Below are 24,346 nucleotides of genomic sequence, written 5' to 3' on the forward strand. Positions count from 1 at the left end.
CTACAAGAGTATATATATCTACTCGCTGTTACTATTACTATATTTGCTTGATTAATCACTAGAACCCCGAGTAAAAAGTGTTGACATAACTCACTATATAGAGGTAGAAAGTAATATACCGTGTGTACTGTATCATTCTGAATGCTCTTAGTGAAACCATTGAAAACACCCAGATATATTTGACCTTATGGAAATTTGGTTTTTGACATATTCCTATGGAATTGATAGATCTATGTAACAGATTCCACCAAAAGTGAAAAGACTTGTAGGCGCTTAAACTTCTATTCATTCAGTATTCCACTTCCTATTTGAATCTCTGATGTTAAACTAATTCACCTGCTCTATAATATATATGAATATATCTTGTTATGACTACACAACCCACTTTTAATTTCTTTTTCTGAAACCTGTGCAAACATTTCTATGTAAAGAAAAAAAAGTCAGAGACATGTAAAGTTTCATGATATATCTTTTATATATGCCACTTCTTCAAAAGAAGTACAGGTAAAGCTTCAGAAGGGTTCAGTATAAGTGGCATGGAAGAAACTCATTGGAATTTCTCAAGAGTTTTGTTCGCGGTGCATGACTGTTCTTACAACAAGTGTCACTCTGAGGACCTTTGATCTTTTGATGATGCTAAGAATCTAGTATGACTTTACACTATTAGATCAATATCTTATTGGTAATTGTACTGGTATAATTTAAGAGATAACCATTATATTATGCTTAAATGCCAATAGAAAGAAATTCAAAAGAAATTGAGGCTATTTAATTGGAAATGTGATCATCAAAATATCAGTACTAATGAAATATTAAACTATCATAACAAATGAATAAAGACGTTCAAATGTGCTCTTATTGGATCCTCACATTAAAATTTCATTTTTAAATCCTACTCATGAATTGCATTTTGAGCCATATAGGTGCACTTTGGCATTTTGAGCCATATAGGTGCACCTTGTAAACTTTACTAAATTGTAGACAACGGTTGTAAAATTAATGTCTCAAATGCACTATGATCAAAGTGGTACAAACCATATGGTATATCTTGAAAAGTCACATGTCAGGTTTTGTTGCATCTTGAAACTAAAAAAAGTAGTTGGTTGTACTAAACAAGCTAAGGAAGTCAGAGTTGCACGTGAAGTTCTTGTGATTCACAATATACCATTGCTTTAATATAATCATGCAACATATAGTATTAACCTAATTGTTAATATCTACACTCCCATCCTTTTAGCTATCTTCATAAGCAACAAAAGACAACATCATTGCATGATAAATGAAGCAATATAAGTGCTAAAAATGTTGAACATGCCATAAAACTTGGGAAAGTGCAGTTGCAACTGGAGCAGATGGGGTTTGCATGCTTATGATGCACTACAATGGGGTAGGAGATTCTGAAAAGAACAGATTATACACATCATGAATTGTTTTAGTTGGATGTGTCTTGAATCTTGAGTCTAATAACTACATGGAAGTTGGAACCAATGAAAACTATACAAGTCTTATATTTTCTTAGGGTATTCAAGGAATTGAATTGCATTGAAGACGGCTAGAAAAGCTACTTTATGTTTCTTTTCTTATAAATAATAAGGAAATAGAGAGCTTTTGGGTTGGAATATTTCTTGTTAGTATTGTTATATCATTCTACTAAATTTTCATACCCACAAAAAATGACACACGTTTTTATTTGTAATACAATCATTAATAATTAAAGTATCTTATTGTGATATATATCATCTTTTTATGGGTAGGAAGATTAGTAAGAAAATATAATAGGATGATATACCATTTTTCATTTATTCTTCATTCTTTCAATCAAATAATCAGCTCAGGATCTAGTTGGGGTGTGTGAGCTAAGGATGGTGGAGAGTGAGACTTAGCTACTAAAGATGAAATGGATTATTTCTTTTCAACTTTAAAGATAAAAATGTAATCACATTTTAAATAAAAATGATGCAAATATCAATATATATTATTTTTCTTTTGATATTTTATTTTATTTTCCTCTTTATTAATGAAGAGAAGTCTCACTCGATGGACTAATGAAAACCATAGATCTCACTTTTAATGTTTATGTACCAATCCTACATGTTAGGAAGCCAGGCTGGAAAGACACGTGTGCGCTCTTATTGTTAAGTCCGTGATATGATGGGGAATAATCCTCTGGTGTTGGGTAATGAAACTATAGTCGTATTTGTATTATGTACAATACATTTCTTCTACTTCGGCTTTCAAGTTTCACCAACCCATTTGTTTTTGAATGGCTGACCATTACTGGTTACAGGTTGGTTAAAATTGTACCGGTTATCAAATTGGTCAGAGTACTGGTATAGTGGTTTAATAGATGGTTCAGTAATTAAATCGCATGCCGGTTAAACCGGACATACCTACTTATATATATATATATAAAAACCTATAACAAAAAAATTTCAGATAGGTAGATATTCAAATTTATAATCCATATTTATAATCTACTCAAAATTCACATAAACAAACAATTTAATTCTTTAACAAATTCAAAGTCTAAATTATAAAACATATATTAATTCAAAAGTATCACTTAACAACCGCAAAATATAAATAAAATGATACATGTTCACAACTCACTCTATAAAACAAATAAATTTGGAGTTTTAATATTTAACGTCAAAGTTGTCTCATATTGATATTATATTTTTCTACCAAATCCTATTTTCAGATACTACTCCAAGGTTACACAAATGTCACTGAGATTACACACGAATGTTAGGAACTAAAAAGTGTAATCTATATATGCCTTTGAAACATGTGTCTTAAAGTGTTGAAGAAGGGTTGGAAAAATGGGTCACCTTGTAATGGGTTTTTAAGTTTTTTTTCAAAAAAAAAAAATATATGTGTATAAACCGGCCGGTTCACCGGTTTTGACCCGTTTTTGACATGTTTTAATCGTTTTAATATTTGACCGGTTCAACACCTGTACAGTACCGGTTAAGGGTATGGTTCATCGATTTTTCGATTGAACCGACTGATACGAAATGGTTTTTACAACATTGGTTACTACTTACAACTGTCTTCAGAATATTGTGAAAGTAAACTAAGTAGTTTTATCACTTTTATGTTAGAAAATAATATATTAAAAGGTTGATAATTTAGTTTTTAAATATTAACTCACTTAACCTACAATCCAAAATAATGTATTTATTATATTAAAAGGTGCATAATTTAGCTTTTAAATATTAACTCACTTTACTAGCAATTGCGTTGATCAATTGGCAAATAGTTGTTATAGCTTCATCAGGTAACTCACTTGAGTTAGAGTCTCAAAAATATATTTAATAAAAATAGATTTATCATTACAAATGGTCTTACCCAATTTCTTAAGTATCTAACAAATGTCCAATTCCAATCATACACATACATAATTAAAGATTTATTAGCAAAAGGTAAAAATCATTTTGACAATTGCTTATATTTCCGAAGCTTTTAACTTCCACCGGTTAGTTAGTTGAAGATATGCTTAATGAAAAATATAACTTAAACAAATTTTTGGTTTATAGAAAAAATATGAATACAATGATCCAATCAATCTCTTAGATTTATACTCATTAATTATCTAAGAAAATATGAATGTATTTGATTTTTAATTAACATGTTACTATTAATAATTATTAAAAATGCCACGTTCTTTATCCCTATTTCAAATGGCAAATGAAGAAATTAATAACAACTTTATTCCAATACTTTTTATCTATAAATTTGAAAATGGAAATAAAAAATTAATATGGTAATTTTGTAACTATTAGTGTTCCCAAAAAATTAATCTCAAGGTTGGACATTGATAAGATGGCCCAAGAATTGATTGGTCCCACTTACGGAAGCTTCTAGAAATTACACTACTCATTTGATTTCAACTCAAACCCTACCCTCACACAAAAGGACCAAGAAATTGAGTCATCCTTTTTGGATCCCTGGACAATTAGAGATAAACTATAAACCAGTAATAAAAATAAATTATAATGTAACACATTAATATTTTGTTAAATATATTTATATATTCAAACAAAAGAATGATTGGTTGGTAAATGCAAAAGGTACATCTATCAGATATTAGTTTAATAGTATAAGATTTCACTAAATTTTCATTTATTATATTAGGTCAAATATCCAATTCCTATTAGTAACATTTGTCAAGACACATCCCGAAAGAAATTAAATTCTTGCCTATAACACGAGGGGTCATTATAACAAATCTTTAGATATGCGAACATGTCATGTCAAACTTTTAAATATTGATAAGTTTTAAGATTATTTAAACAAGTAAATATGAGGTCTAGACTCATATATGTCATATAGACTTGATATGTTTAAGAGAAAATATAATATAATATATATCCACATGTAGTGAGGGTGTCCTTATTTTTTAAATGTAAGTTAAAAATATAAAATAATGATTAAAAAAGTAAACAGTATTTAAAAGAGGCCATAACTTGAATTTTCACTCAGGAAATAGCGATTTAACTGCTCGTGGCGTTTGGACCTATCATGGAACATTCAATTAATAGTTGTTCCTACTTCTTTGAAATACAATAGCCCGCTTAACCAAATAAGCTTAAATATGGTAAAGTTTGAGCATGAGAACAATTTACTTCATCACCTAACTAGTTTGAGTGGGGTGGTGGCTTCATTATGGTCTAGTGCATGGAAAAAGTTGTACATCATTATTCATAAAGGCTTTCTTTTCAGATGGATATCAAGTTATCAACACAGGCTCACCATTGAATTCAGTAGAATTATCAGACCATTTTTTAATGGAATACCACCATTGATTAAACTTTTATAAACTCACACACACTCACGTGCATTAACTATATCCAGAGTTGTAACTAATGACATCTTCTAAAATTAACTTGGTTTGGATTTGCTAATTGCCACATTTAATCATTTCCCATCTCATTATCCCTGCCCCCACCTGCAACCAAATAAAGCCAGCACGTGAAATAGACTAAGTTCAGCATAAACCAGACCACAGTTCATACCATAGGAATCACAAAACTTTAGCATCAAATTTAGAAACTCTTGCGTCAGTTGCCACTTACTCAAATCAATTATATTACCAAGAAGTTGGGTTTGATGGTTTAAATCCCTACTAAATCTTTAAGATGATCAAAATAACAATAATTTAATTTTGAAACTTGTTGGGAAAAAAAACCAAACCCCTAAAAAGGATTCACTATCTTACTTTTTTCCTTAAATAGTTCCCATTTTCATACGAATAACTCTCGAATCTTCTATTTTTTGTCACAGAATTTCAGCTGAGTCTTTTCTTAGTATAATCCTTACTTGAATTGACTTGCACTCCAACTAAAAAATACACAATGCCTCTCACTCTTCTCTATTTCCTCCTCTTCCCTTTCTTCTTCTCCACCACCGCCACCTCCTCCGCCACTCTCCCACCGTCCTCTTCCTCCTACCCATTAGGTAACCTTTACCCATAATTCAATATCATTCCTAAATCAAACTAATTAGCACTAAACTCATATTTAGCACTAACACACTCTCTCTTGTTCTCATTACAGGTTTCTCATACCACATAGATTGCGGCAGTTCCACCAACAGCACTGACATCTTCAACACTACCTGGCTCTCTGACCGTTTCTTCACCGGCGGCGCCACCTCAATAGTCTCCGAGCCTCTCCGCTTCAACCATCCCCATGAGAAAAATCTCCGCTTCTTTCCTATTTCCTCCGGCAAGAAAAACTGCTATTCCCTTCCTTCCCCATCCCACCGCTTCTTCCTCCGCACTTTCGTTGTCTATGACAACTACGACGGCAAGTCCCACCCTCCTTCCTTCGACGTCTCCGTTCAAGGCACCGTCGTCTTCTCCTGGCGCACTCCATGGCCTAACTCCGTTGCTCGCGACGGTGCGTACTCTGACCTCATAGCCTCATTCCCCTCCTCCGACACCGCCGCGTTAGTCTGCTTCTACAGCTTCGCCACCGACCCGCCGGTCATCTCTTCCATCGAATTCTTCGCCGTCGATCCCAATTCCTACGATGCATCTTCCACCGGGAACAGTAGCGTCATTCTTGTCAACTACGGTCGCATCTCCTGCGGTTCGAACCAGTGGGGCCCGGGCTTCACTAACGACGTGGACCGGTTCGGCCGCTCGTGGCAGTCCGATTCGGACTTCCGGACGAGAAAATCGAACAAAATCGCTGAGTTATCGACGAGGAGTGACGTCAGCGGGACCGATCAGAAGCCGAATTATTTCCCGGCGAAGCTGTACCAGACGGCGGTGACAACAGATGAAGAAAACGGTAGCGTTTTGGAGTATGAATTGAGCGTTGATGCGAAGCTGGATTACCTTATATGGCTGCATTTCGCAGAAATTGAGACAAGGATAAGGAAGGTTGGGGAAAGAGTGTTCGATGTGTTCATCAATGGTGAGAATTTGACGAGGATTGATATATATAAGCAAGTGGGGGGTTTCGCCGCATTTACGTGGCATCATACAGTGAAGAATTTGAGTAGCAGTGTGTTGAAGGTGAAGCTTGTTGGTGTTGTGGGTGCGCCTTTGATTTGTGGGATTGAGAATTATGCTTTGGTTCCCACTGATCCTTCCACTGTTCCTCAACAAGGTTGGTAATCTAATGAATGTTTCCTGAAATTTAGTTTAGCTTTTTTCCCTTTCTGTTTTTGTTAAATGCATTCAAAAGGAATCTGATTTTGTATTATTCTTTTGTTGTCTTGTTAATAATTTTGTGTATATGAATGGATTGATGGCATGAATTGCTATTTTAATGAAAATTTAATTAAGGAAAGTTATGCTTTGTGAATGTTGTACAAATATAGTTAGTTGCTAATAAGAGTTTGATTATTGAGAGCTACACTTATTGAAAGAGACACTTATGCACCGAAAGGATTAGTTCATCGGTCATGAGGTGAAGGAATATCTGGTAGTACCAAAACAGTTACCTGCAAATTAGGTGTTTGGGGTGTTTTTTTTGTTGTAATAATTTTTATTTACCTATGTTAACAATGTAAAAAGAATGATTTTTTGTTGACAGGAGAGCAACCACACAGGAGTTATGATCAATGTTTGACCTTTTCTTTTCAATTTTTCCTTTTTTTGGTTTCAGTGATTGCCATGAAAGCATTGAAAGATTCACTTCGGGTTCCTGAGAGAATGGGTTGGAATGGTGATCCTTGTGCGCCTACTAATTGGGATGCTTGGGAGGGAGTAACATGCAGAATGAGTAAGGATAAGACTGCTCTTGTGATAAGTCAAATGTAAGCATTCCTTTCACTTCTCCTAAGTTATGTAATGGATCTTAATAATTGAAGAATTTTGGTGATACATATACACGGGATGTTACGTAAAAAGTCTCTTAATTTACATGTCAAACTTTATGTGAGGTTAATGGTGGGGTAGGTTCCTTTTGCTAAAAATAGAGATGGTGGGTGATCTAGTGCACTCATGAGTCATGATATCTTGTTGCTGTATCATTTTATGAGAAAAGTTTCATAATCTTTTTTGCATAAAGCTACAAATAGCATTTTCCTTGCAAGTAAGTTATTCTGCCAATGACCTTTTGGGCTTATCAACAGTCCTTCCTGCTAGATGGTGGGGTAGTTAGTGGGATATAGGGTCACTCAGATAAAAAAAGAAAGCAAAAGGTGGAAGTTACAATTGGTTTCTTATTCAGACAATTGTTCTTGCCCCTTTATTTAATTTAATTTTAATTCCTCTCCTAAAGCTTTAACTTTATCTTTGTTTCAATTTTCATTTCAGAGATCTGGGCAGTCAAGGTCTGAAAGGGTTCATAAGTGACCAGATTAGTCTTTTGCCAGACTTGGTAAGCCTGTAAGTATCAGCAGCCAATTGCTTACACATATGCTAGGTATCTTTCACATCATGTAGCTTATATGTATTCAGGTTTAACATTGAACCAATCTGGTGAAAAATTTGCTAATTGATCTAGGTCTATAAAATTTCTCCAATGCTCACAAGCCGTATGCATACCTTGATTTTTTTTAAAACTATTGTACCCCATGTTTATACTGGGTTGCACTGTACCCATACTTAAGCAACATGGAACATTTTACTCATTAAGTTTATATCAATTGTCTAGTGTGTTTTCCTGGACAAACTGTTTTACATTGATACCAATTATGTAGTAATTTATTTTTAATATTGCAGGAACTTGAGTTCTAATTCATTGGTAGGTGAAATACCTTCTGGGCTGGGTCAAAGATCCCTGACACAACTGTAAGTACATGCTTTTCCTAGTTGATAGTCAGTTCCCATGTGTTTTACCCTCTGAAAAATCATATTTTACAGGATATTTCTTCCATGACTTTTGTCACCATACTGAATGTTGTAACATTTCCACAGTATATATCTTTTTATGTTCATTTTATTTCTGGAGTCATTATTGGTGTAAGTGTTTGGATGCGGCTATCTGATATATACTTAGAATAAACCTGATGTTATTTATTTAATATTTTATTTGTTTCCTTTGGAATACATGCTGCAGGGATTTGTCCAACAATCAGTTAACAGGCTCCATACCAGATAGTATAGCCTCTTCAAGTTTGCAGCTCGTGTAAGTATCTACTGCATTGATGGTTACATGAAGGTCACAGAGAGTTAAGAATTAGTTTTGTTGGTATTGTGATCCTTTGACTAACAACTCAGGTTATAAAATGATTTACTTGTGGATTAATGTCACTTTTGAACTACAACATCAACCAAGTCTTATCCAACTAGGTGGTTAGACTATGTACAAACATTGCCATTGAACCCTATCAAAATCCAAAATTCCAATAAACCCACTTAGTCAATAGACTTAATCTGAACCCTACACCCTTATGGCAATAATGCCTTTTAAAAATAAAACTCCCAAAAGTTCTGTGGAAATTTATGGCAACAATGCTACTAATAGCCAAAATCTGCCCCATTCTTTCACATGTTGAGATAGTAAATTTGCTTGAGGGTCAGATTTATAAAGGCAAGAACATGGAAAAAATGTTTTCATATTAGTGTAACCTAAAAATCTTAACTTCGATAGAGTATATAAGTGGATTTTAATATTTCATTTGAAGGACTTCATTTATATTCTCGTGTCCACGTAGAACGTATCATGCTTAAAAGAAAACTTATTGTCTTGTAATTTACAGATCTATACTGTTAGCAGTTCTATATATTTTTAGGCTGAAATTTTGTGCAGTAGTAAACTCCAATATGATGTAGTATTATCCTGATAGTGAAAGTTTCTTAAAGTAAAAGGTTCAGAATGTAGAAACTTACTATATGGCTAGTAGTGACAAGTTCAGAATGTAGAAATGTACTTTCTTGCTAGTAGTTACTGGCTTTGAATGCAGGCCTTTCTGTTCTGCTTTTTATAATTTGAATCATATTTTTGACAATTTCTTCTGCAGTTGCAAAAAACATGTCATTTTAAGTTGTCCTTATGTTACAGTATCAGCATTTTCATTTTCATGTTTCAGTACAGTTTTGTCACTCTTGTAATTTTATGAGAATTTTAAAGATGCAACTCTGAATGCTTACTGACATATTACTTCCAAATATTAAATTTAGTTTGGTTATTGCCTTTGTAATTTGTATTGAATTTGGAGATGTCAGATCAAAGTAATAAAAAGCTGCATTGTTCAAAAAAAAATACTAAAGGAGCATTTTAACCTTTTGTAATTAGGAGAATTAGCCAGCTGTGTATTCAACTGTTTCATAATATTAGTATTGTGATAATGAAAAGTCTGTTTATTGTTTTTAAAATGACATAGTCCTCAATGAATACATATTTTGGGTGTTGGAAGCTGAGTCCATTCGATATATGTCTTCCCCTTAAACTGGATGATCATTTGGTCACTGTAGAAAAGAAATGGTTGATATTGCTTACACTCTAGGCTTAATGCAGTCTTAAATTGGTCCTTTCTTCTCCAGACTACTTTTTTCTTGATTCAATTTGTTTTTATAATCCATTTTATCTTGCCAGGCTGTTGAATGGTAACTTATTGGAAGGACGAGTGCCTGAGGAACTTTATTCCATTGGTGTGCACGGTGGAGCTATTGAGTATGTAACTTTAATCTGATAGGGTTAATCTGTTTCTGCAGTGTTCTGTTCAGATTGAAATATTTGATAACTTCCATGCTTTTGCTATTTTGGCTTATTAGTTTATGACCGTGTCTGTCTGCTTTTCTTTGAGTGCACTCGTGCATATATTCATATCTAAACTAAATTTCGAGGGGAGCCACAGTAGTCCTTCCTAGGCTCAGGGTGTCATCTGTCATCCGCATTGGATTCTAAAATTAGCTTTAGGATCAATTGTTATTGTTATTGTTACTTGCTTCTTCTATATAGAACAGTATTTGGTGTAGGACGTCAAAGTTGTGTAATTCTCCTAAGCTTAAATAATTTTGATTATTTTCAAAATATCTTCAATTTTGATTAACCTCAATCTTCTTAAAGGATGGACTATGCAGTTAGAAAATAAGGTTATAAAGTGGCAGAAACCGGATACCCATTTTACATGGGTTTTGTCCATCTGTGGGATTAGTCAACACTAAAAATTGAAAAAAAAGAGAGACCGGGTATCTTGAAATAGAAATAAATAAGTGTTCCGGTGGATCATTACCTAACTTGCTGGGGGTGTAATAGTACAAAAGTAGCATATCACCTAAGAGCTACCTGCTACTGTGCATTTATCAATAGGTGCAGTTAATTGTGTTCATCTAATTCATTCAGAAATAATCTGTTTTCTCTATTCATTTTGATTTGTTTTTTTGCTCAGCCTCTCTGGCAACAAAGGTTTGTGTGGTGTACCATCTTTGGCAGCATGTCCTATGTTTTGGGAGAACGGCAGATTATCTATTCCGGGTAAAATTGCAATAGGTTTGTCATGTCTATTTGTTTTCTGTGTGGTAGTGCTGCTGGTCTTTATCTTTATCAGACGGAGAAGGAATGATTATGACTTTGCTCTGCCTCATGAATTAACTGGTAAGTATGGTTTCAGTAAGATTCTTTTCTCTCCCTTTATTTACTTTTATGGGTAAATTTTAGTACTGCCTTGTTATTACTGGTCTAGGAGCTTCTTTACTCTGTTACTTTATAGATTGCATATAAACAGTCACTTATGGACATTGTTTAAAATCTTCCATACGATTCATATATAACAATTTTTGGATCAAATTGCTTTTATGAACATTGTTTAAAATCTTCCATAGGAATAAATAATATTGTTTGGATCAAAATATGAATCCAAGTAAAAGTTCAAAACTTGTTTGGTTTTGATTGGGTTTCAGTTTTTCAATTCAGTTTTTGGATTGGATTAGATGGGTGATAAATCCGAGTGGTTCTTGTAAATTCATAAGATGCATTTCTATTATTGACAATTATATGGCTTCATTTGCAGCATTAGCAGCCAAGAGAAACCGATATCAGAGACAGAAATCCTTAATGGTTCTCGAGATGGAGAGTCAACATGCCAAGGGACCTTCTCCTTTTAGTACACAGTAACAACTTTTCTTAATGGAAATGGAATACCAATTTTCATAGTTTTCGAGCTATACATACACTGATACAGCTTTGAGAAAGGATGAGTCTGTTTTAGCATCAATGACCAACCTTAATGTGACAACACTGCTGCTTTGGTGTAAAAAGAAGTAATGTTTCTGGGGCTTGTCTTTCTCCTACAACTTTGTCTCGCCAAGGATTCTGGAAGCCACTTAGTACCATGCATATTATGTCTCAACATTGTTTCTTGAATCATCAAACAAAGGCATGATACCCTTGTTATGTCAATATGATCTGCAGCTTTAGCTGAATATGTGATAAAATTTGAGCAACAAATTACTGTCCATCTTTTCATGGTACATGAATTCTGCAAAATAGGACCTTATTGTACAATGTATTTTAGCATTTTCATTCGTTTACATAAAGTAATTACTTGTCACAGGCTAATGTTGACTTCTTTGCCTTCATTAACCTAGATTTTTATTTCCTATGGTTCACCGGGTAATTGTTGCTTGTGATACCGCAATTTTGGCGCACAAGTTGGCAGTGATGGCTAGCCTATGGCAGGCAGCGAGGAGAGCATTGATGCATAAGTGAACCATTTCTGGGTTTGTTATCCTATGGAACTAAGCAACAACAGGTTCACCAGGAATTTTCCTACAGTGGAGTCTTATGATGCAAAAGCAGGATAAAATTGAAGTTTATAAGAGGGATGGCCATGCCAAATGAAGCCATGGTGAAGCATCCTTACTCTTAGCAAAACTATATATAGGGATAAAATTATTTACAGAACCTAAGCTAAAATCTGTAGAAACAATGATAAAGTAGGATGAGGTGAGTTGATTTAAGCTAAAGTATGTCAAAGGTGTATATGCCATGCCCTTAACTTTCCTTTGAATAGCATTGAAAACCTGTTATTTAACTAACCCTCAAGCCACATGACCCATATGGTACGTGAAATTTTGCAGTATTAACATCAGAAAATATCTATTGTTCCAAAGTATGTCCTAAACTAATAATAATAAATAAAAAGCAGAAAAAGTAATAAATATTTGATTTGTTTAATTGACATGACATATTTTCATTAGTTTGAGATATAGTTTGGAAGCTTTAGGACAACAGATCATTGTACATTAACATCCCGAAAACAAATTATTGTGTGGTTAGGGAAGCATTTATAGATCAATTTTATTGAGATTATTAAATATTAATGGTCTGTATGTGTCTCAGACCATTGGTTCAGATGAATACAGTAATTTTTCTTGCAACAGGCCCAACATCGAGTAGGTTCTGAATCCATTCTAGAATTCTTGGTTTGCTTTTATAGGAATAATCTGTTTTCATGAGCCCAGAATCACGCATCACTCATTACTTTGATGTAAAATTTCTTCTCTAGTACTTTGTTTAATTGTTTTTAAGTAACCATTGTATTTGGCTTATAAATAATAATCAAGCCTACTTTTAATTAAAAAATTAATTCATGAAGGATAATCCAAATTATTATAAATAATTCTTGGTTATTATTCTTGTTTATTTTATAATCTTGATAATTCAAATAAAATTAACTGATTCATATTAATGATTCTTATTCTTCTAATAACATAACATCTGTTATTGGCTGAATCAGTTCCTATATATGTATATAATTACACTCACTTAGTTTTTTTGTTATATAAACTCACTTAGTTGTTAAACTAAAAATAGAAATTGAAATGATACTCTAGTTTAATTATTCCGCTCGATCTTGAATGGGAAGCTTACATGACTCCAAATCTATGATGTGCTTTGTAAGTACAACATGAAAAGATCATAAACCAATTTCTATGGTGACAAGACTACCCAACATTTGATGATATTGACGGAACTTCTTGGGAAGAAGTAATAAAATCCTTTGTCAGAAATATTTTTCCTAATTATTTACCAATATGAAATGAACACTTGTTAAAGGTTGCAATGACCTACATAAGATATAGATATATATAAGCTTAACAGGGGTAGTTCAATTATGGAAACAAGATTGAATACTCAATAATGGTGACAAGACGTTGAATAATCACATCATCAAAAAGGGATAAAAGAAAATTCAACATATTATTTCTGAAGTTTTTCAAAACAAGCTGCCTCAACATCATTTGGTTGAATATAGACTTTCCACTGCAAGTAGAAAAACAATGTTATTTCAACATCCAAAATTTTGTAACTTTTCTTATAATAAATTAAATTATATCTATCTCTCACTTACTATTTATCTACTATATTTTAACAAATTTATCCGAAACTAATAAAACAACTAAAAGTTGTATCACAAATTAGTTGTCAAGATAACATTTTTGCAATATATATTTAAAATGTTAAAACACATTGATAGTTAACATGAATATTACTAATAATTTAACATTAATTAAGTTGTCAGGATTTCTTATTAATCCATCAAATATTTTTTTAAAGTTATTTTTTATATAAATATAACAGGCGACGGTGCCATGTGGTGGTGAGGGTGTGCAATGCACACTTTGATTTTTTTTTTAAATTATATATTTTTTAAAGGAAAAATGTATACATTAACAATGTAAGAGTTTTATATATTGTCTGCATATCATACATCATTCTTTTAATCATCATTATTTCTTCGAAAAAAGTAATTCAAATAATGGTAGACGATGCATATGTATAAATCTTTACACTGACAATTAATAGTATGTTCTATTTTGTAATATATATTATTTTATGATTTTTTTTAAAGAAAATTATATATTACCTACATATAAGAATATTAGCTAGAAACTAAGTATTGTCTTCGAATATTGTTTTATTTCTTAGCTAATTGGTTGTTTATATAGCCATTTAACATTTTCTATTTCATTGTTTTTATTCTGTATTTTATTTTTTCTATTATCTTAACATTGTTTCCATTTTATTGTTTCAATTTTATTGTTTCTATTTGTTACATTTGAATAAAGCTATTTCCTTTGTTATTTGTTTGTTTCATTAAATTTTCATTTCATTGTTTGGATATATATTTAACACCATTTTTATTTCAGTGTTTCTATTTATTTCTTTCAAACGATGTTCCGTTTCTTTTATTCTTTATTTGCTTCATTGTTTCTATTATGTTTCATTGTTTCTATTCACTCTTTAAATCTTTATAATTTATAATTTCATTATTTCTATTATGCTTTGTTTCTATTATATTTTATTTTGTTTGCAATGACTTTAGATGTTGCATAAAATAACCGCAAAAAGATACTTTTCAGCTATGAAGATTACAAAAAATAGGTCGCTTGATTGAATGGAGATATGCATGGATGAATGTTTATAATTTATAATTTCATTATTTCTATTATGCTTGATTTAACAACTCTGATGTTAATTTATATAGAGCGTGTAATTTATTTAAATAGTTATATTTAAAAAATAGGTCGCTTGATTGAATGGGGATATGCATGGATGAATCTTTATAATTTATAATTTCATTATTTCTATTATGCTTGATTTAACAACTCTGACGTTAATTTATATAGAGCGTGTAATTTATTTGAATAGTTATATTTAAATTTTGGTTCATATTAAGGTTTTCATATTTTTATATTTTTTTATAGAGAATTAGAATGTTTTTGTATTGAATATGTATTTTATGTTATAATTTTTTTATATTTATAGTAATATCCAATTTAAAGTGGGATAGATGATTATTTTGTTAATGATAATTATCTTTGATTATATGATTTTTTTAGAAATTAAAAATTGTTAAGAACAAAATAAAAAATTGGAAACTAATGCGTAGTAGTTAAAACATGTTTTGCTTTTATATATTTTATAAAACTATATATAATTTTTGTTATTTAAATTTTTAATATATGTCGCACACCATGCTCCCGGTCTTAGAATCTTCACTGAATATAACTGTTAAATTATATAATGATCATGAATATGCTATCATGAATCACATATTTTAAAAAATGGATTATCAAGTAGGTAGTACTAAAATCTTTAGCTACTAGAAATTAGTTAATAAATCATATTCCAACCCATTCCGTCAAGTGAGTTATCACTAATTCCTTCAGCTTGGTTGTTCTAGGGAGAATAGAGACTCGTCAAAGGGGAGAACATCTCATATCCCATAAGTTATGTCACTCTATATACTTCTATAATTGGTTAAAAAATATTTTGAAGTTAAAAAATTAATATTTAATTATTCCTGACCAATCACCATTAATAGTACATATATTAGCACAACATATATAACAATAGTTGTGTACCAGATCACATGGCCTTGTTGGTCAAATTTTAATTTAACAATATATTTCCATTGAGTTTGCCTTAAACCTAAAACCGTTTGGAACACTGCCAGATTTCTAATAAACAGAAAGGATATGAAATAAATTTTGACTTTGACCAACACAAAATAAGCAACTACAAAAGCATGTGTGGCAATGACTTTGACAATAAGTGCATGACTTTTGATACGTACCAATTCATAATGTTTTGTCCCTTGTCTGAAACATTTTCTATTCTAGGTACCAGCCCAAGCTTTGACTGGAAAGATGAATTCAAACTGTATAAGTGTATAATTTAATTGTATAAAATCACTGGCTACTATGATGCTGGCCATAAGAGGGTACACACTGCATCACTAAATATAAAATATTAGATTCATTAGAAGATTGGACTTGATACTTGATTTCCCGCAAAGCTGATCTGATAATACTTTTAATCACCGTTAAAAATCATTACATTTCTTTTTTACTTTGTAGCTAGTTAAAAGTCATTATATTTAACAATATGAGGAATAATCCAATATATATTTAAACCATTCTCGAGACAATGAGATAGACAATGTAAGATTTACTTCTCAACATACCCCTCCATATAAGCTTTTCATACTAGACGAGGAGTTAGCTTTGAACCACTACTAAAGTGCATCTTTTGGCCAATTGCAACCGATAAGAAATTGTACTCTCAATCTAATATTATATTAATGTTCCATATCAAAACTAATTGACAACGAAATGAATGATTTAATATATATTTAAATTATTTATGAGATAATGATGTATACGATATGAACCTACTTTGCACACAATGTTGATGGGGGTGGGGCTAGAAATCTAATTTGAGTCACCAAATTAAAACAATAAACATATATAACATGCCAAGAAAATTAAGGGTGTATTGGACCAAACCAGTGATTTTATAGGAATTTATGAAAACATAACAAGCTGTATAAAAATCTATGCAAATTACAGTCACATGATAAATCTAAATAGAAAATGTACTCACAAGCAACCATAACAAAAAAATGTAATAAAACTGCATGAAAAGTGCGCCACTCAAACTTCAACATTGACTTCTTTCACTGATTTTAACGTTCCAAACACGGTTTTTATACCTAATCCATTTGTTTAAGTACAACAAAGAGATATTGCTGAAAAATTAATATAGTTGGCGTTAGGTAGAAATTTGATATTAATTAGGTATCCCTCAACAACAGTCTATTACTACTTTTGAAGAGAACATATAGTGCAGTATTTGATTAACTACTTGAGCCAAATTAATGCGAGAATAGTAGTATATCCAAATGGTTTTGGAACTAGAAGCCTTTTAGGCTTTTAGTCCAACTATAAATATTTCAATTCATTGGGATTTCTAATTATAAGGTTACCAAGTTAGACATGGAACGTATCTAAGCCGAAGATGGTAATTTTATAAAGCAACTTGCCAAATTGTGTTATTAATATCAATCCTAAAAATGTTGTGGGCAAATGAGCAATGTTAACAACTGATATTTCTTTGCTGTTTCCCCTTTCTTTTGGTAAGGAATAAACCATAATATAATTTGCCATTTGTCCAAACACATGTTCTTATATGATTTATCATTTCGCCAATTTTAGTTCAAGATATTTATGTTTGGTTTATTAACTATGGTCTAGAAGTCAATCAATTATTATAAATTTGTTTTTTTGTTGGATCGATCTAATTGTAACTTCTAGTAATTATCCATGATAGTAAAATTATCCATGATGTTTATTGTCATCTCATCTTCCAAGAAAAATGTGTAACGATGATTCAGAATATAATAAACTATTTTCTATGTTTATATTTTTAAAGTATATGTATAAATAATAAAATATGTTAGGTAAAAGTTAATGTTGAATGATACTGCATTTATAGACATAATAGAAATGTGTACATTTTACGAAAAACCTGCGTAATAAACACACATCTTCCCATTGTATTTCTAATTTCAACACTGGGTGGAATAAACTCATTTTACAATAATATGTTAGTTAGAATTATATAAATTTAAATAGTAAAATGTATAATTATGTCATGCTAATACGTAGATAGAATCATCAAATAAAAGGGAATTATTGCCAACTAAATATGTGAACTTTTTCCTTATTGATTAAAATTGTTTATTGAAAAAAACATAATTTGATATATATAAATAAAATATATGCAGAGTTTCTCTCCATTTCTTCTCTATTTTCTCATTATTTAAAGGTCGTCAATTTAGGAAAGACACACAGGACTTGGACTCATAAAAAGATAAAAATATTCCTATTAATTAGCAACATAATTGAATTCTATATTTCTAATAATTATTTAATTAGTTTTTATTTTCTATATTTGTAATGGTTGTTTATGTCATAGGTGATGTCATCAACAAGTGGAGGCCTTCTACACTCTGATCAAACAAAATAATAACCAACACTTCGAGCAAACTGCCAAAGTGTCTGTATCAGAAAATAATACCTAAAATAATTTTGTCATATCAAATTTGACATTTTCAAATTGAATTATTTAATAATTAAGAATTGCTTCACTTTTATCATTTAATAAAACAAGTAGATATATATACCAAACAAATATTGGATTTTAATTGCTTCACTTAAGCATACTATTAAAACCCCATAAAACATTTTATTAAAAAATAATATTGAATTAATGTATTTCATAAACTAAAAGTTAAGTTATTTAACTTGAAAAAACTACAAAATCGTAGTACTATTTGGCAACTTAAAAACTATGCCGTAGGGGATGTGGATGGTATAGTGAGAAAGAAGTATGAGGCTTGTATGCGAGTAGGGATTCTCCATTATCAGAGAGAATATAGAATTTAGTTTGTACGTGCAATGTAGTCGGCAACATATCTTCAGGGTCTTAATTCTAATTAATGTTAAGGTCTGCTGGCCCATAAAATAGAATCATGTATTTATACCAGGAGATATATTTACTACAATTTCTGTTAACTGATATATTTACTACGATTCCTCTGAAGTTTTCTTCCTTGTTTATAATATCTCCAAACTTAGGTTGATTTAGTACTTATATGAGGATATATCTCAAAGATATGAGTTCCTTAATCATGGTTTATCTTGAGACTACTGTATCGATTTATCCACAATATAATAAGGTATATTATTTGGATATCATTATCTTTTAAGATTATGGATAATCTGGGAGTGACCAAACAAACAATTAGTGTCATAATAAAGACATGCTATTTTGACATTTTTATATAACCCTATGAATCATGTGGAGCCTAGAAGGCATTCTGGGTTCCAAGTCTGAAGGCTTTAGACGATGTTATATCCTGACTCTTATGGAATATAATCTGATTTAGATTATCAATTTGGATACCTATCAACTTCAAGAGTTCAACTGTGTATTTCATAAAATAAAAAATAATGTGTAAAAACAAAATATTTCATTCCGCTCTAATCCATTTTTTTGTTCCATTCTTCTTCTTCAAATAAGTATGTACACCTTAAGTTTCTACAAATGAACTTGTTTTCTCCTTTGTTCATTTTCAACCCAGTGGGGTTCGATTGTTGTTGAAGAATCTTGAACAGATTTTTATGATCAACTCTAGATAATTTACATTTCTGTTGTATGGAAAATTACAAACCTTTTAACATGATGTTCATATTGCTCTTTTAAAAATATAAAATGACTGCCTTTTATACGAACGTACTTACCTATGTTATGGAGCTTGGGGTTCTAGAGGGTTAATAGCTAGTCAGATCTAAAGGTTTTTGCATATTGATTCTCCAAGTAGATTCTGAAATAATGGTGCAAAGTTTGAATTGCAGCACCATGGGTTTCTATTTACTACCTTTAATCTCATTGCGAACACCCTTCAACAAGTCAATGAAGATCAACTATGTTTATAGAGAAACTAACCAATGTGTTAATATCTTGATCAATTATGGCATTTTGATAATTCCTAGTGGTTTATGTAAGATTGAGATTACAACTAAAAAAGAGGTGAATTAGTTGACTTAAAATAATATTGTAGAAAATAAATAAAAAAGATAAGGGAGAAGAGAGTACACAATGATTTTATAGTGGTTCACCTTCTTGTTCATCGAATGCTTTCAGTACTCTTGTAGCACAATAGATTTTTCACTAAATATTATGAGTTGTAATTACAATATCTCACCATGAGATCTTTATGTACCTTACACACTCACTAATATTTATCACCTTGGAAAACAAGCTCTTTATTTTGATGCTATCAGAGTTCTTATTTTCAGATTAATTCCTGTGTAATTAATCTTTTTTGGACCTAGGATCATTGTATTCCAAATTTATTTTACATATTTTTATTAAACTAGAACTTACATCAAATAATGCTATACTCTTCATTTTTTACCCAAAATTATTGTAACCCGTCTCTTCATATTCTGTACTTTTAACACAGTAAAACTCTATATCAAAGTCTATGGAAGATGGAGGTTCCTTTTGATCAAGTCAAAAAAACAGTGAGACCCAATTTGATGCAATCTATAGGATCTAAATGTGAAAGCATAGAAAAGTCAAAAGATACTCCAATAAGAAAATAAATATCAAGGAACTAACGATATAAATAGTTTATAGGTAATTTAATTAGTCTCAAATTAGAAGTTTGTATACTTGCTAAGGATTAATTCATCTAAATTTTTATAAGTAATTGAGTTGAGTCTCTTAATAGGATTTGGTATCTGACATTAAGTATTGAAAATATTTTATTAGACAGAAATTTTCCATTTCAATAATCTCATATATCTCATAAGATATTAGTCTTCAATTAATCGTGGGTTTATTCTTTATAAAAAAAATATATATCAAGGGAACATATATAATTACTAAAAAGCCATGTGAGACTTTTCTGCAATTCACCCTTTTCCTTTTAAAGAGAAACAGAAAATACAATCACCCTTTTCTTATCCTCTCATTGCACCTATCACAAGCCTCATTTAAAGCCTTTTTATATATGCCATAACCCTCAATTGGAATAATTATTTGCCACACATGATATAGCACCAAAGGGGGTCCACACTATTAATTCTACTAGAACAATTTTGGCCAGTGATATGCTTGATTCTTAACCCAATTTAGTCAACAAAAGCAACTTACAATTAAGACTTGAGATCATACATTTGATGCAATATGGATTGTGACATTTTGTGTAAGACTTGAGATCATACATATGATGCAATATGGATTGTGACATTTTGTAGGTCTACCAAGAAAAAAAATTGTGCCCCTAATTAAATATTAAAGTTCGAACATGACTTAAAATAAATTAGGGTAAAAACATAAAAATTATACATATTAAATGATAATTTAACTATATAATATTTTAACAATAAATTTTGAATAAAATAGGTTTTATGAAAAGATGAGACACCATATTTGCTTTCTTTTCAAACTCAATATTGTTATTTTTCAAAGATTTGAGTCCAATATATTTTTATAGACAATCTTTCTTAATAAGCATTAAACAATTTTATATTTTTTTTACTTTAGGTTACACTCTTATTTATTATACATCAATTATATGATAATAAAAAATCATTATCATTATGAGCAACAAAATATTCAACGAATTTAATTTATGTATAAAGTAGTAATAATTGATAATACAACAAATTTTAAAATAAAAATAAAAACAATAGTGTACTTATGATATGGAGATAAAACTAGTTGCATAAATAAAAATATATATTTAGAACTCTTATTAATTAGACGGGCCGGCCTTCATATGTTGGTGTCACCCTAACACTATTTAACCGAGTGAGATACAAATACTTTTAAAAAACAAAGAAAAAGTCAAATGTAATAATATTTATATTTTTCAATTATGGGTACGATTATATTTTTATTCTTGCAAATAAAAGAAACTTTTTTCCTCTGGTGGTGCGGATCTTGTTCCTATTTAATTCCTCCCAGTAGTTTTTTTTTTCTCGTACAGGAGGCAATTCTATCCAAATCGGGAATATCCATAGGTATGTGGTCTAACTCTTTCAGCGAGTATTTTTTCCATCCACAAAACTCAAACCTGATATCTTACTTAAAAAAAATCAAACATATACCATTTGAAGTTGGTTCAAGTGGGTGCATGTGCATGGCACTCGTTATTGGTTGCTTTACAAAAATAGTGCCCTGCACCAGCTGTAAACTTTGTTTTCATTGGTTATTCCAAAATAGAAACCACTCCAAGATAATCAAGCTTTCTTTAGCTAATTATCCGCTTTACTTTTTCAGGTTTTGTTATATATATATATATATAAATTACTAAGTCATACTTCTACTCAGTATTGTGAAACTTCATCCGGACCTTAAACTAGAAGAGATTTCATATTATGTTTAATCAATTTAAATGATTAAATTGTTTGATTGGATCGATTTTATATATAATTAATAATTTTTATATATAAATGTAAACTTTTATATAATTAATAATCTTATATGATTATATTAAGTAACGTCTCTTCATTTTTTTACTGGAGTAAAACATAATATTATAGTAACGTTCTATTTTTATTCTATTTTTAAGTGAACTGTCTGGTTTACTTCCCGGGTTAATCCAGTTTAACCAGGTTTAACACGATCGGACCGTAATTTTCTCAGTTCAAAATGATCCAACTCTGACGTGGTTAAAATGGTAAACTAATGTCATTTTTAAGTTCAGTTAGCAGTTAAACTGGTTGAACCATCTTGTACGGTTCAGTTATCACAATATTGCTTCTAATACAGTTTGATCCATACGGTATTTATTTTTATTTTAGTCTATCAACTAAATTAGGAAAATAAGGATATATTACTCTTACATTTACTTATGCATTTGTAAGGGGCCTATGTATTTTTCAAGTCATCCATTGTTTAATGAAAAATCACCTCTCATCACTCAAACTAATGTCAGTTTGAGTCTTCTATATGTTCACATTGCTCTTGTGAAATAATATTTATCTAGTTCGGGTGGAAACCTCTCATGCTTAATGACAGTGCAAGGAGTTCATGTTTGACAAGTTTTATTTACTAGTCCACCTTATTATTGTATGATCGGAAACTGTTAATTAATCAACATAAACAATGGTTAAATTAATCGATCACGTGATTAATCTATACTCATAAGATAATTATCAAAATAATTCGATGTTTTTAGTGGGTTTTATTGCTTTATGATGTGATATCACGATGTTTGACCAGAAAGGCTGTGTCATTTTCCACGTTAGTAGGATATCGAGCAACCGTCATAGATCTGCAACGTTTGCTTGGCACCCAAAATATCGTATTTAAGCTTTTGTTTAAATATTTTTACCAAAAAATTTGTCAGAATAATGTTTTTAATCAACATGCATGCCTAACATAGTACAAATCCATTTAATAAATTGTGATCATATTTATAATAATATATTTTTTATAGACAAATTTTTCTCCTCTTCAATTTTTAATAATTGGGAGAGGAGAAGTATAAAAAATTAGAATAAGACTCATCTCCATTAATGGAGAAACTATTTGTATTTTGTAGTGTACTTTTAATGTCAAAATTATAATTTCAATAAAAATTAAAGTTCATAAATATCATTGTATTTTGATTTTTATGGCATTTTGTCACAACTTGCCTCTCCAATAATGTAAGTGATCTAACTTCATAAATTAAGGGTGATACAATCCATACCTAAAAAAGGTGTTTTAGGGGCTTGAGCTTTAGGGTGAAGAAAAGAAATGGTGTGAAACATAAAATACATTAGTGAGATGATTCTAAAACTTTCTATTTTCATTATTTTTTCTCCAAAATTAAACTCGCAAATAGACACAAGGGGCCATGTATGATGATACTTTTCTTCTGTATGAATTACTCGATATAAGCATTGATAGATAAATATTTTTATATTATCACTAGCAAGTGACGGTATTTTTTACCACATGATTAAGAACATATATATTATATCTATATTGTTTCTTTAGGATAAGGAACAACTTCAAATTTTGTTATTTTGAAATTGATATATCTTTCAAAAATTAATGTTCTTCATTGCTCAACCTCACAAATATTAAATATACACAATATCGTATTGTGGAAAAACTTGATTATATGATCAGGAAGACCAAAAATTGTAAATGCATTTAAAAATTGATGAGTTAATAAGTTGAATTTTGGCACTCATTAGTATTACACATATCAATAGAATCAAAATTATTGTATTCATTTTATCACCTAATATTATGAGTTTAGAAATATTTGTTTCAACTTAATAACTGATTGAATTGAATTATAAAATTTTGTATTTGAAATTAAACTAAAAAAATCATTTATTTGTTCAATAATTTTAATAGTTGAAGCAAGTATTATCCTTGGTTAAAAAAACTCTTCATTGTGTAGCGATCTTGTAGATCTGGATAAATACTTTGAACTATGACATCTATTAGATTATCAAAATTAATAAACGTATATATCATTAGATAGGGAATGACGTAGTTATGAGAATTGTAAAGAAAAAATAAATAATATAATTTAACTAATACATATTAATGTTATTATATTTTTTGTATTAGCG

General features: G+C 30.6%; 1 protein-coding gene across 1 annotated transcript; it reads left to right on the plus strand.

The window, feature by feature from the left end:
• On the plus strand, positions 5,284-11,963 carry LOC109357153 (putative leucine-rich repeat receptor-like serine/threonine-protein kinase At2g14440). Its single transcript, XM_019600922.1, has 9 exons — positions 5,284-5,460; positions 5,559-6,620; positions 7,122-7,272; positions 7,775-7,846; positions 8,183-8,251; positions 8,520-8,588; positions 9,999-10,076; positions 10,795-11,000; positions 11,416-11,963. The coding sequence occupies exons 1-9, from the start codon at positions 5,358-5,360 to the stop codon at positions 11,517-11,519; spliced, it is 1,914 nt and encodes a 637-aa protein (XP_019456467.1). The 5' UTR covers positions 5,284-5,357; the 3' UTR covers positions 11,520-11,963.

This window comes from Lupinus angustifolius, chromosome LG09, assembly GCF_001865875.1.
Source record: "Lupinus angustifolius cultivar Tanjil chromosome LG09, LupAngTanjil_v1.0, whole genome shotgun sequence".
Classification (NCBI taxonomy): domain Eukaryota; kingdom Viridiplantae; phylum Streptophyta; class Magnoliopsida; order Fabales; family Fabaceae; genus Lupinus; species Lupinus angustifolius.

What these genes read in the sequence shown, in the direction of transcription:
- LOC109357153 (XM_019600922.1), top strand. Translation starts at nt 5,358, where the DNA reads ATGCCTCTCACTCTTCTCTATTTCCTCCTCTTCCCTTTCTTCTTCTCC. An exon ending in GCTCTTGTGATAAGTCAAAT is followed by an intron (nt 7,273 to 7,774) that starts GTAAGCATTCCT and finishes TTTTCATTTCAG; the next exon opens with AGATCTGGGCAGTCAAGGTC. An exon ending in CAAAGATCCCTGACACAACT is followed by an intron (nt 8,252 to 8,519) that starts GTAAGTACATGC and finishes TACATGCTGCAG; the next exon opens with GGATTTGTCCAACAATCAGT.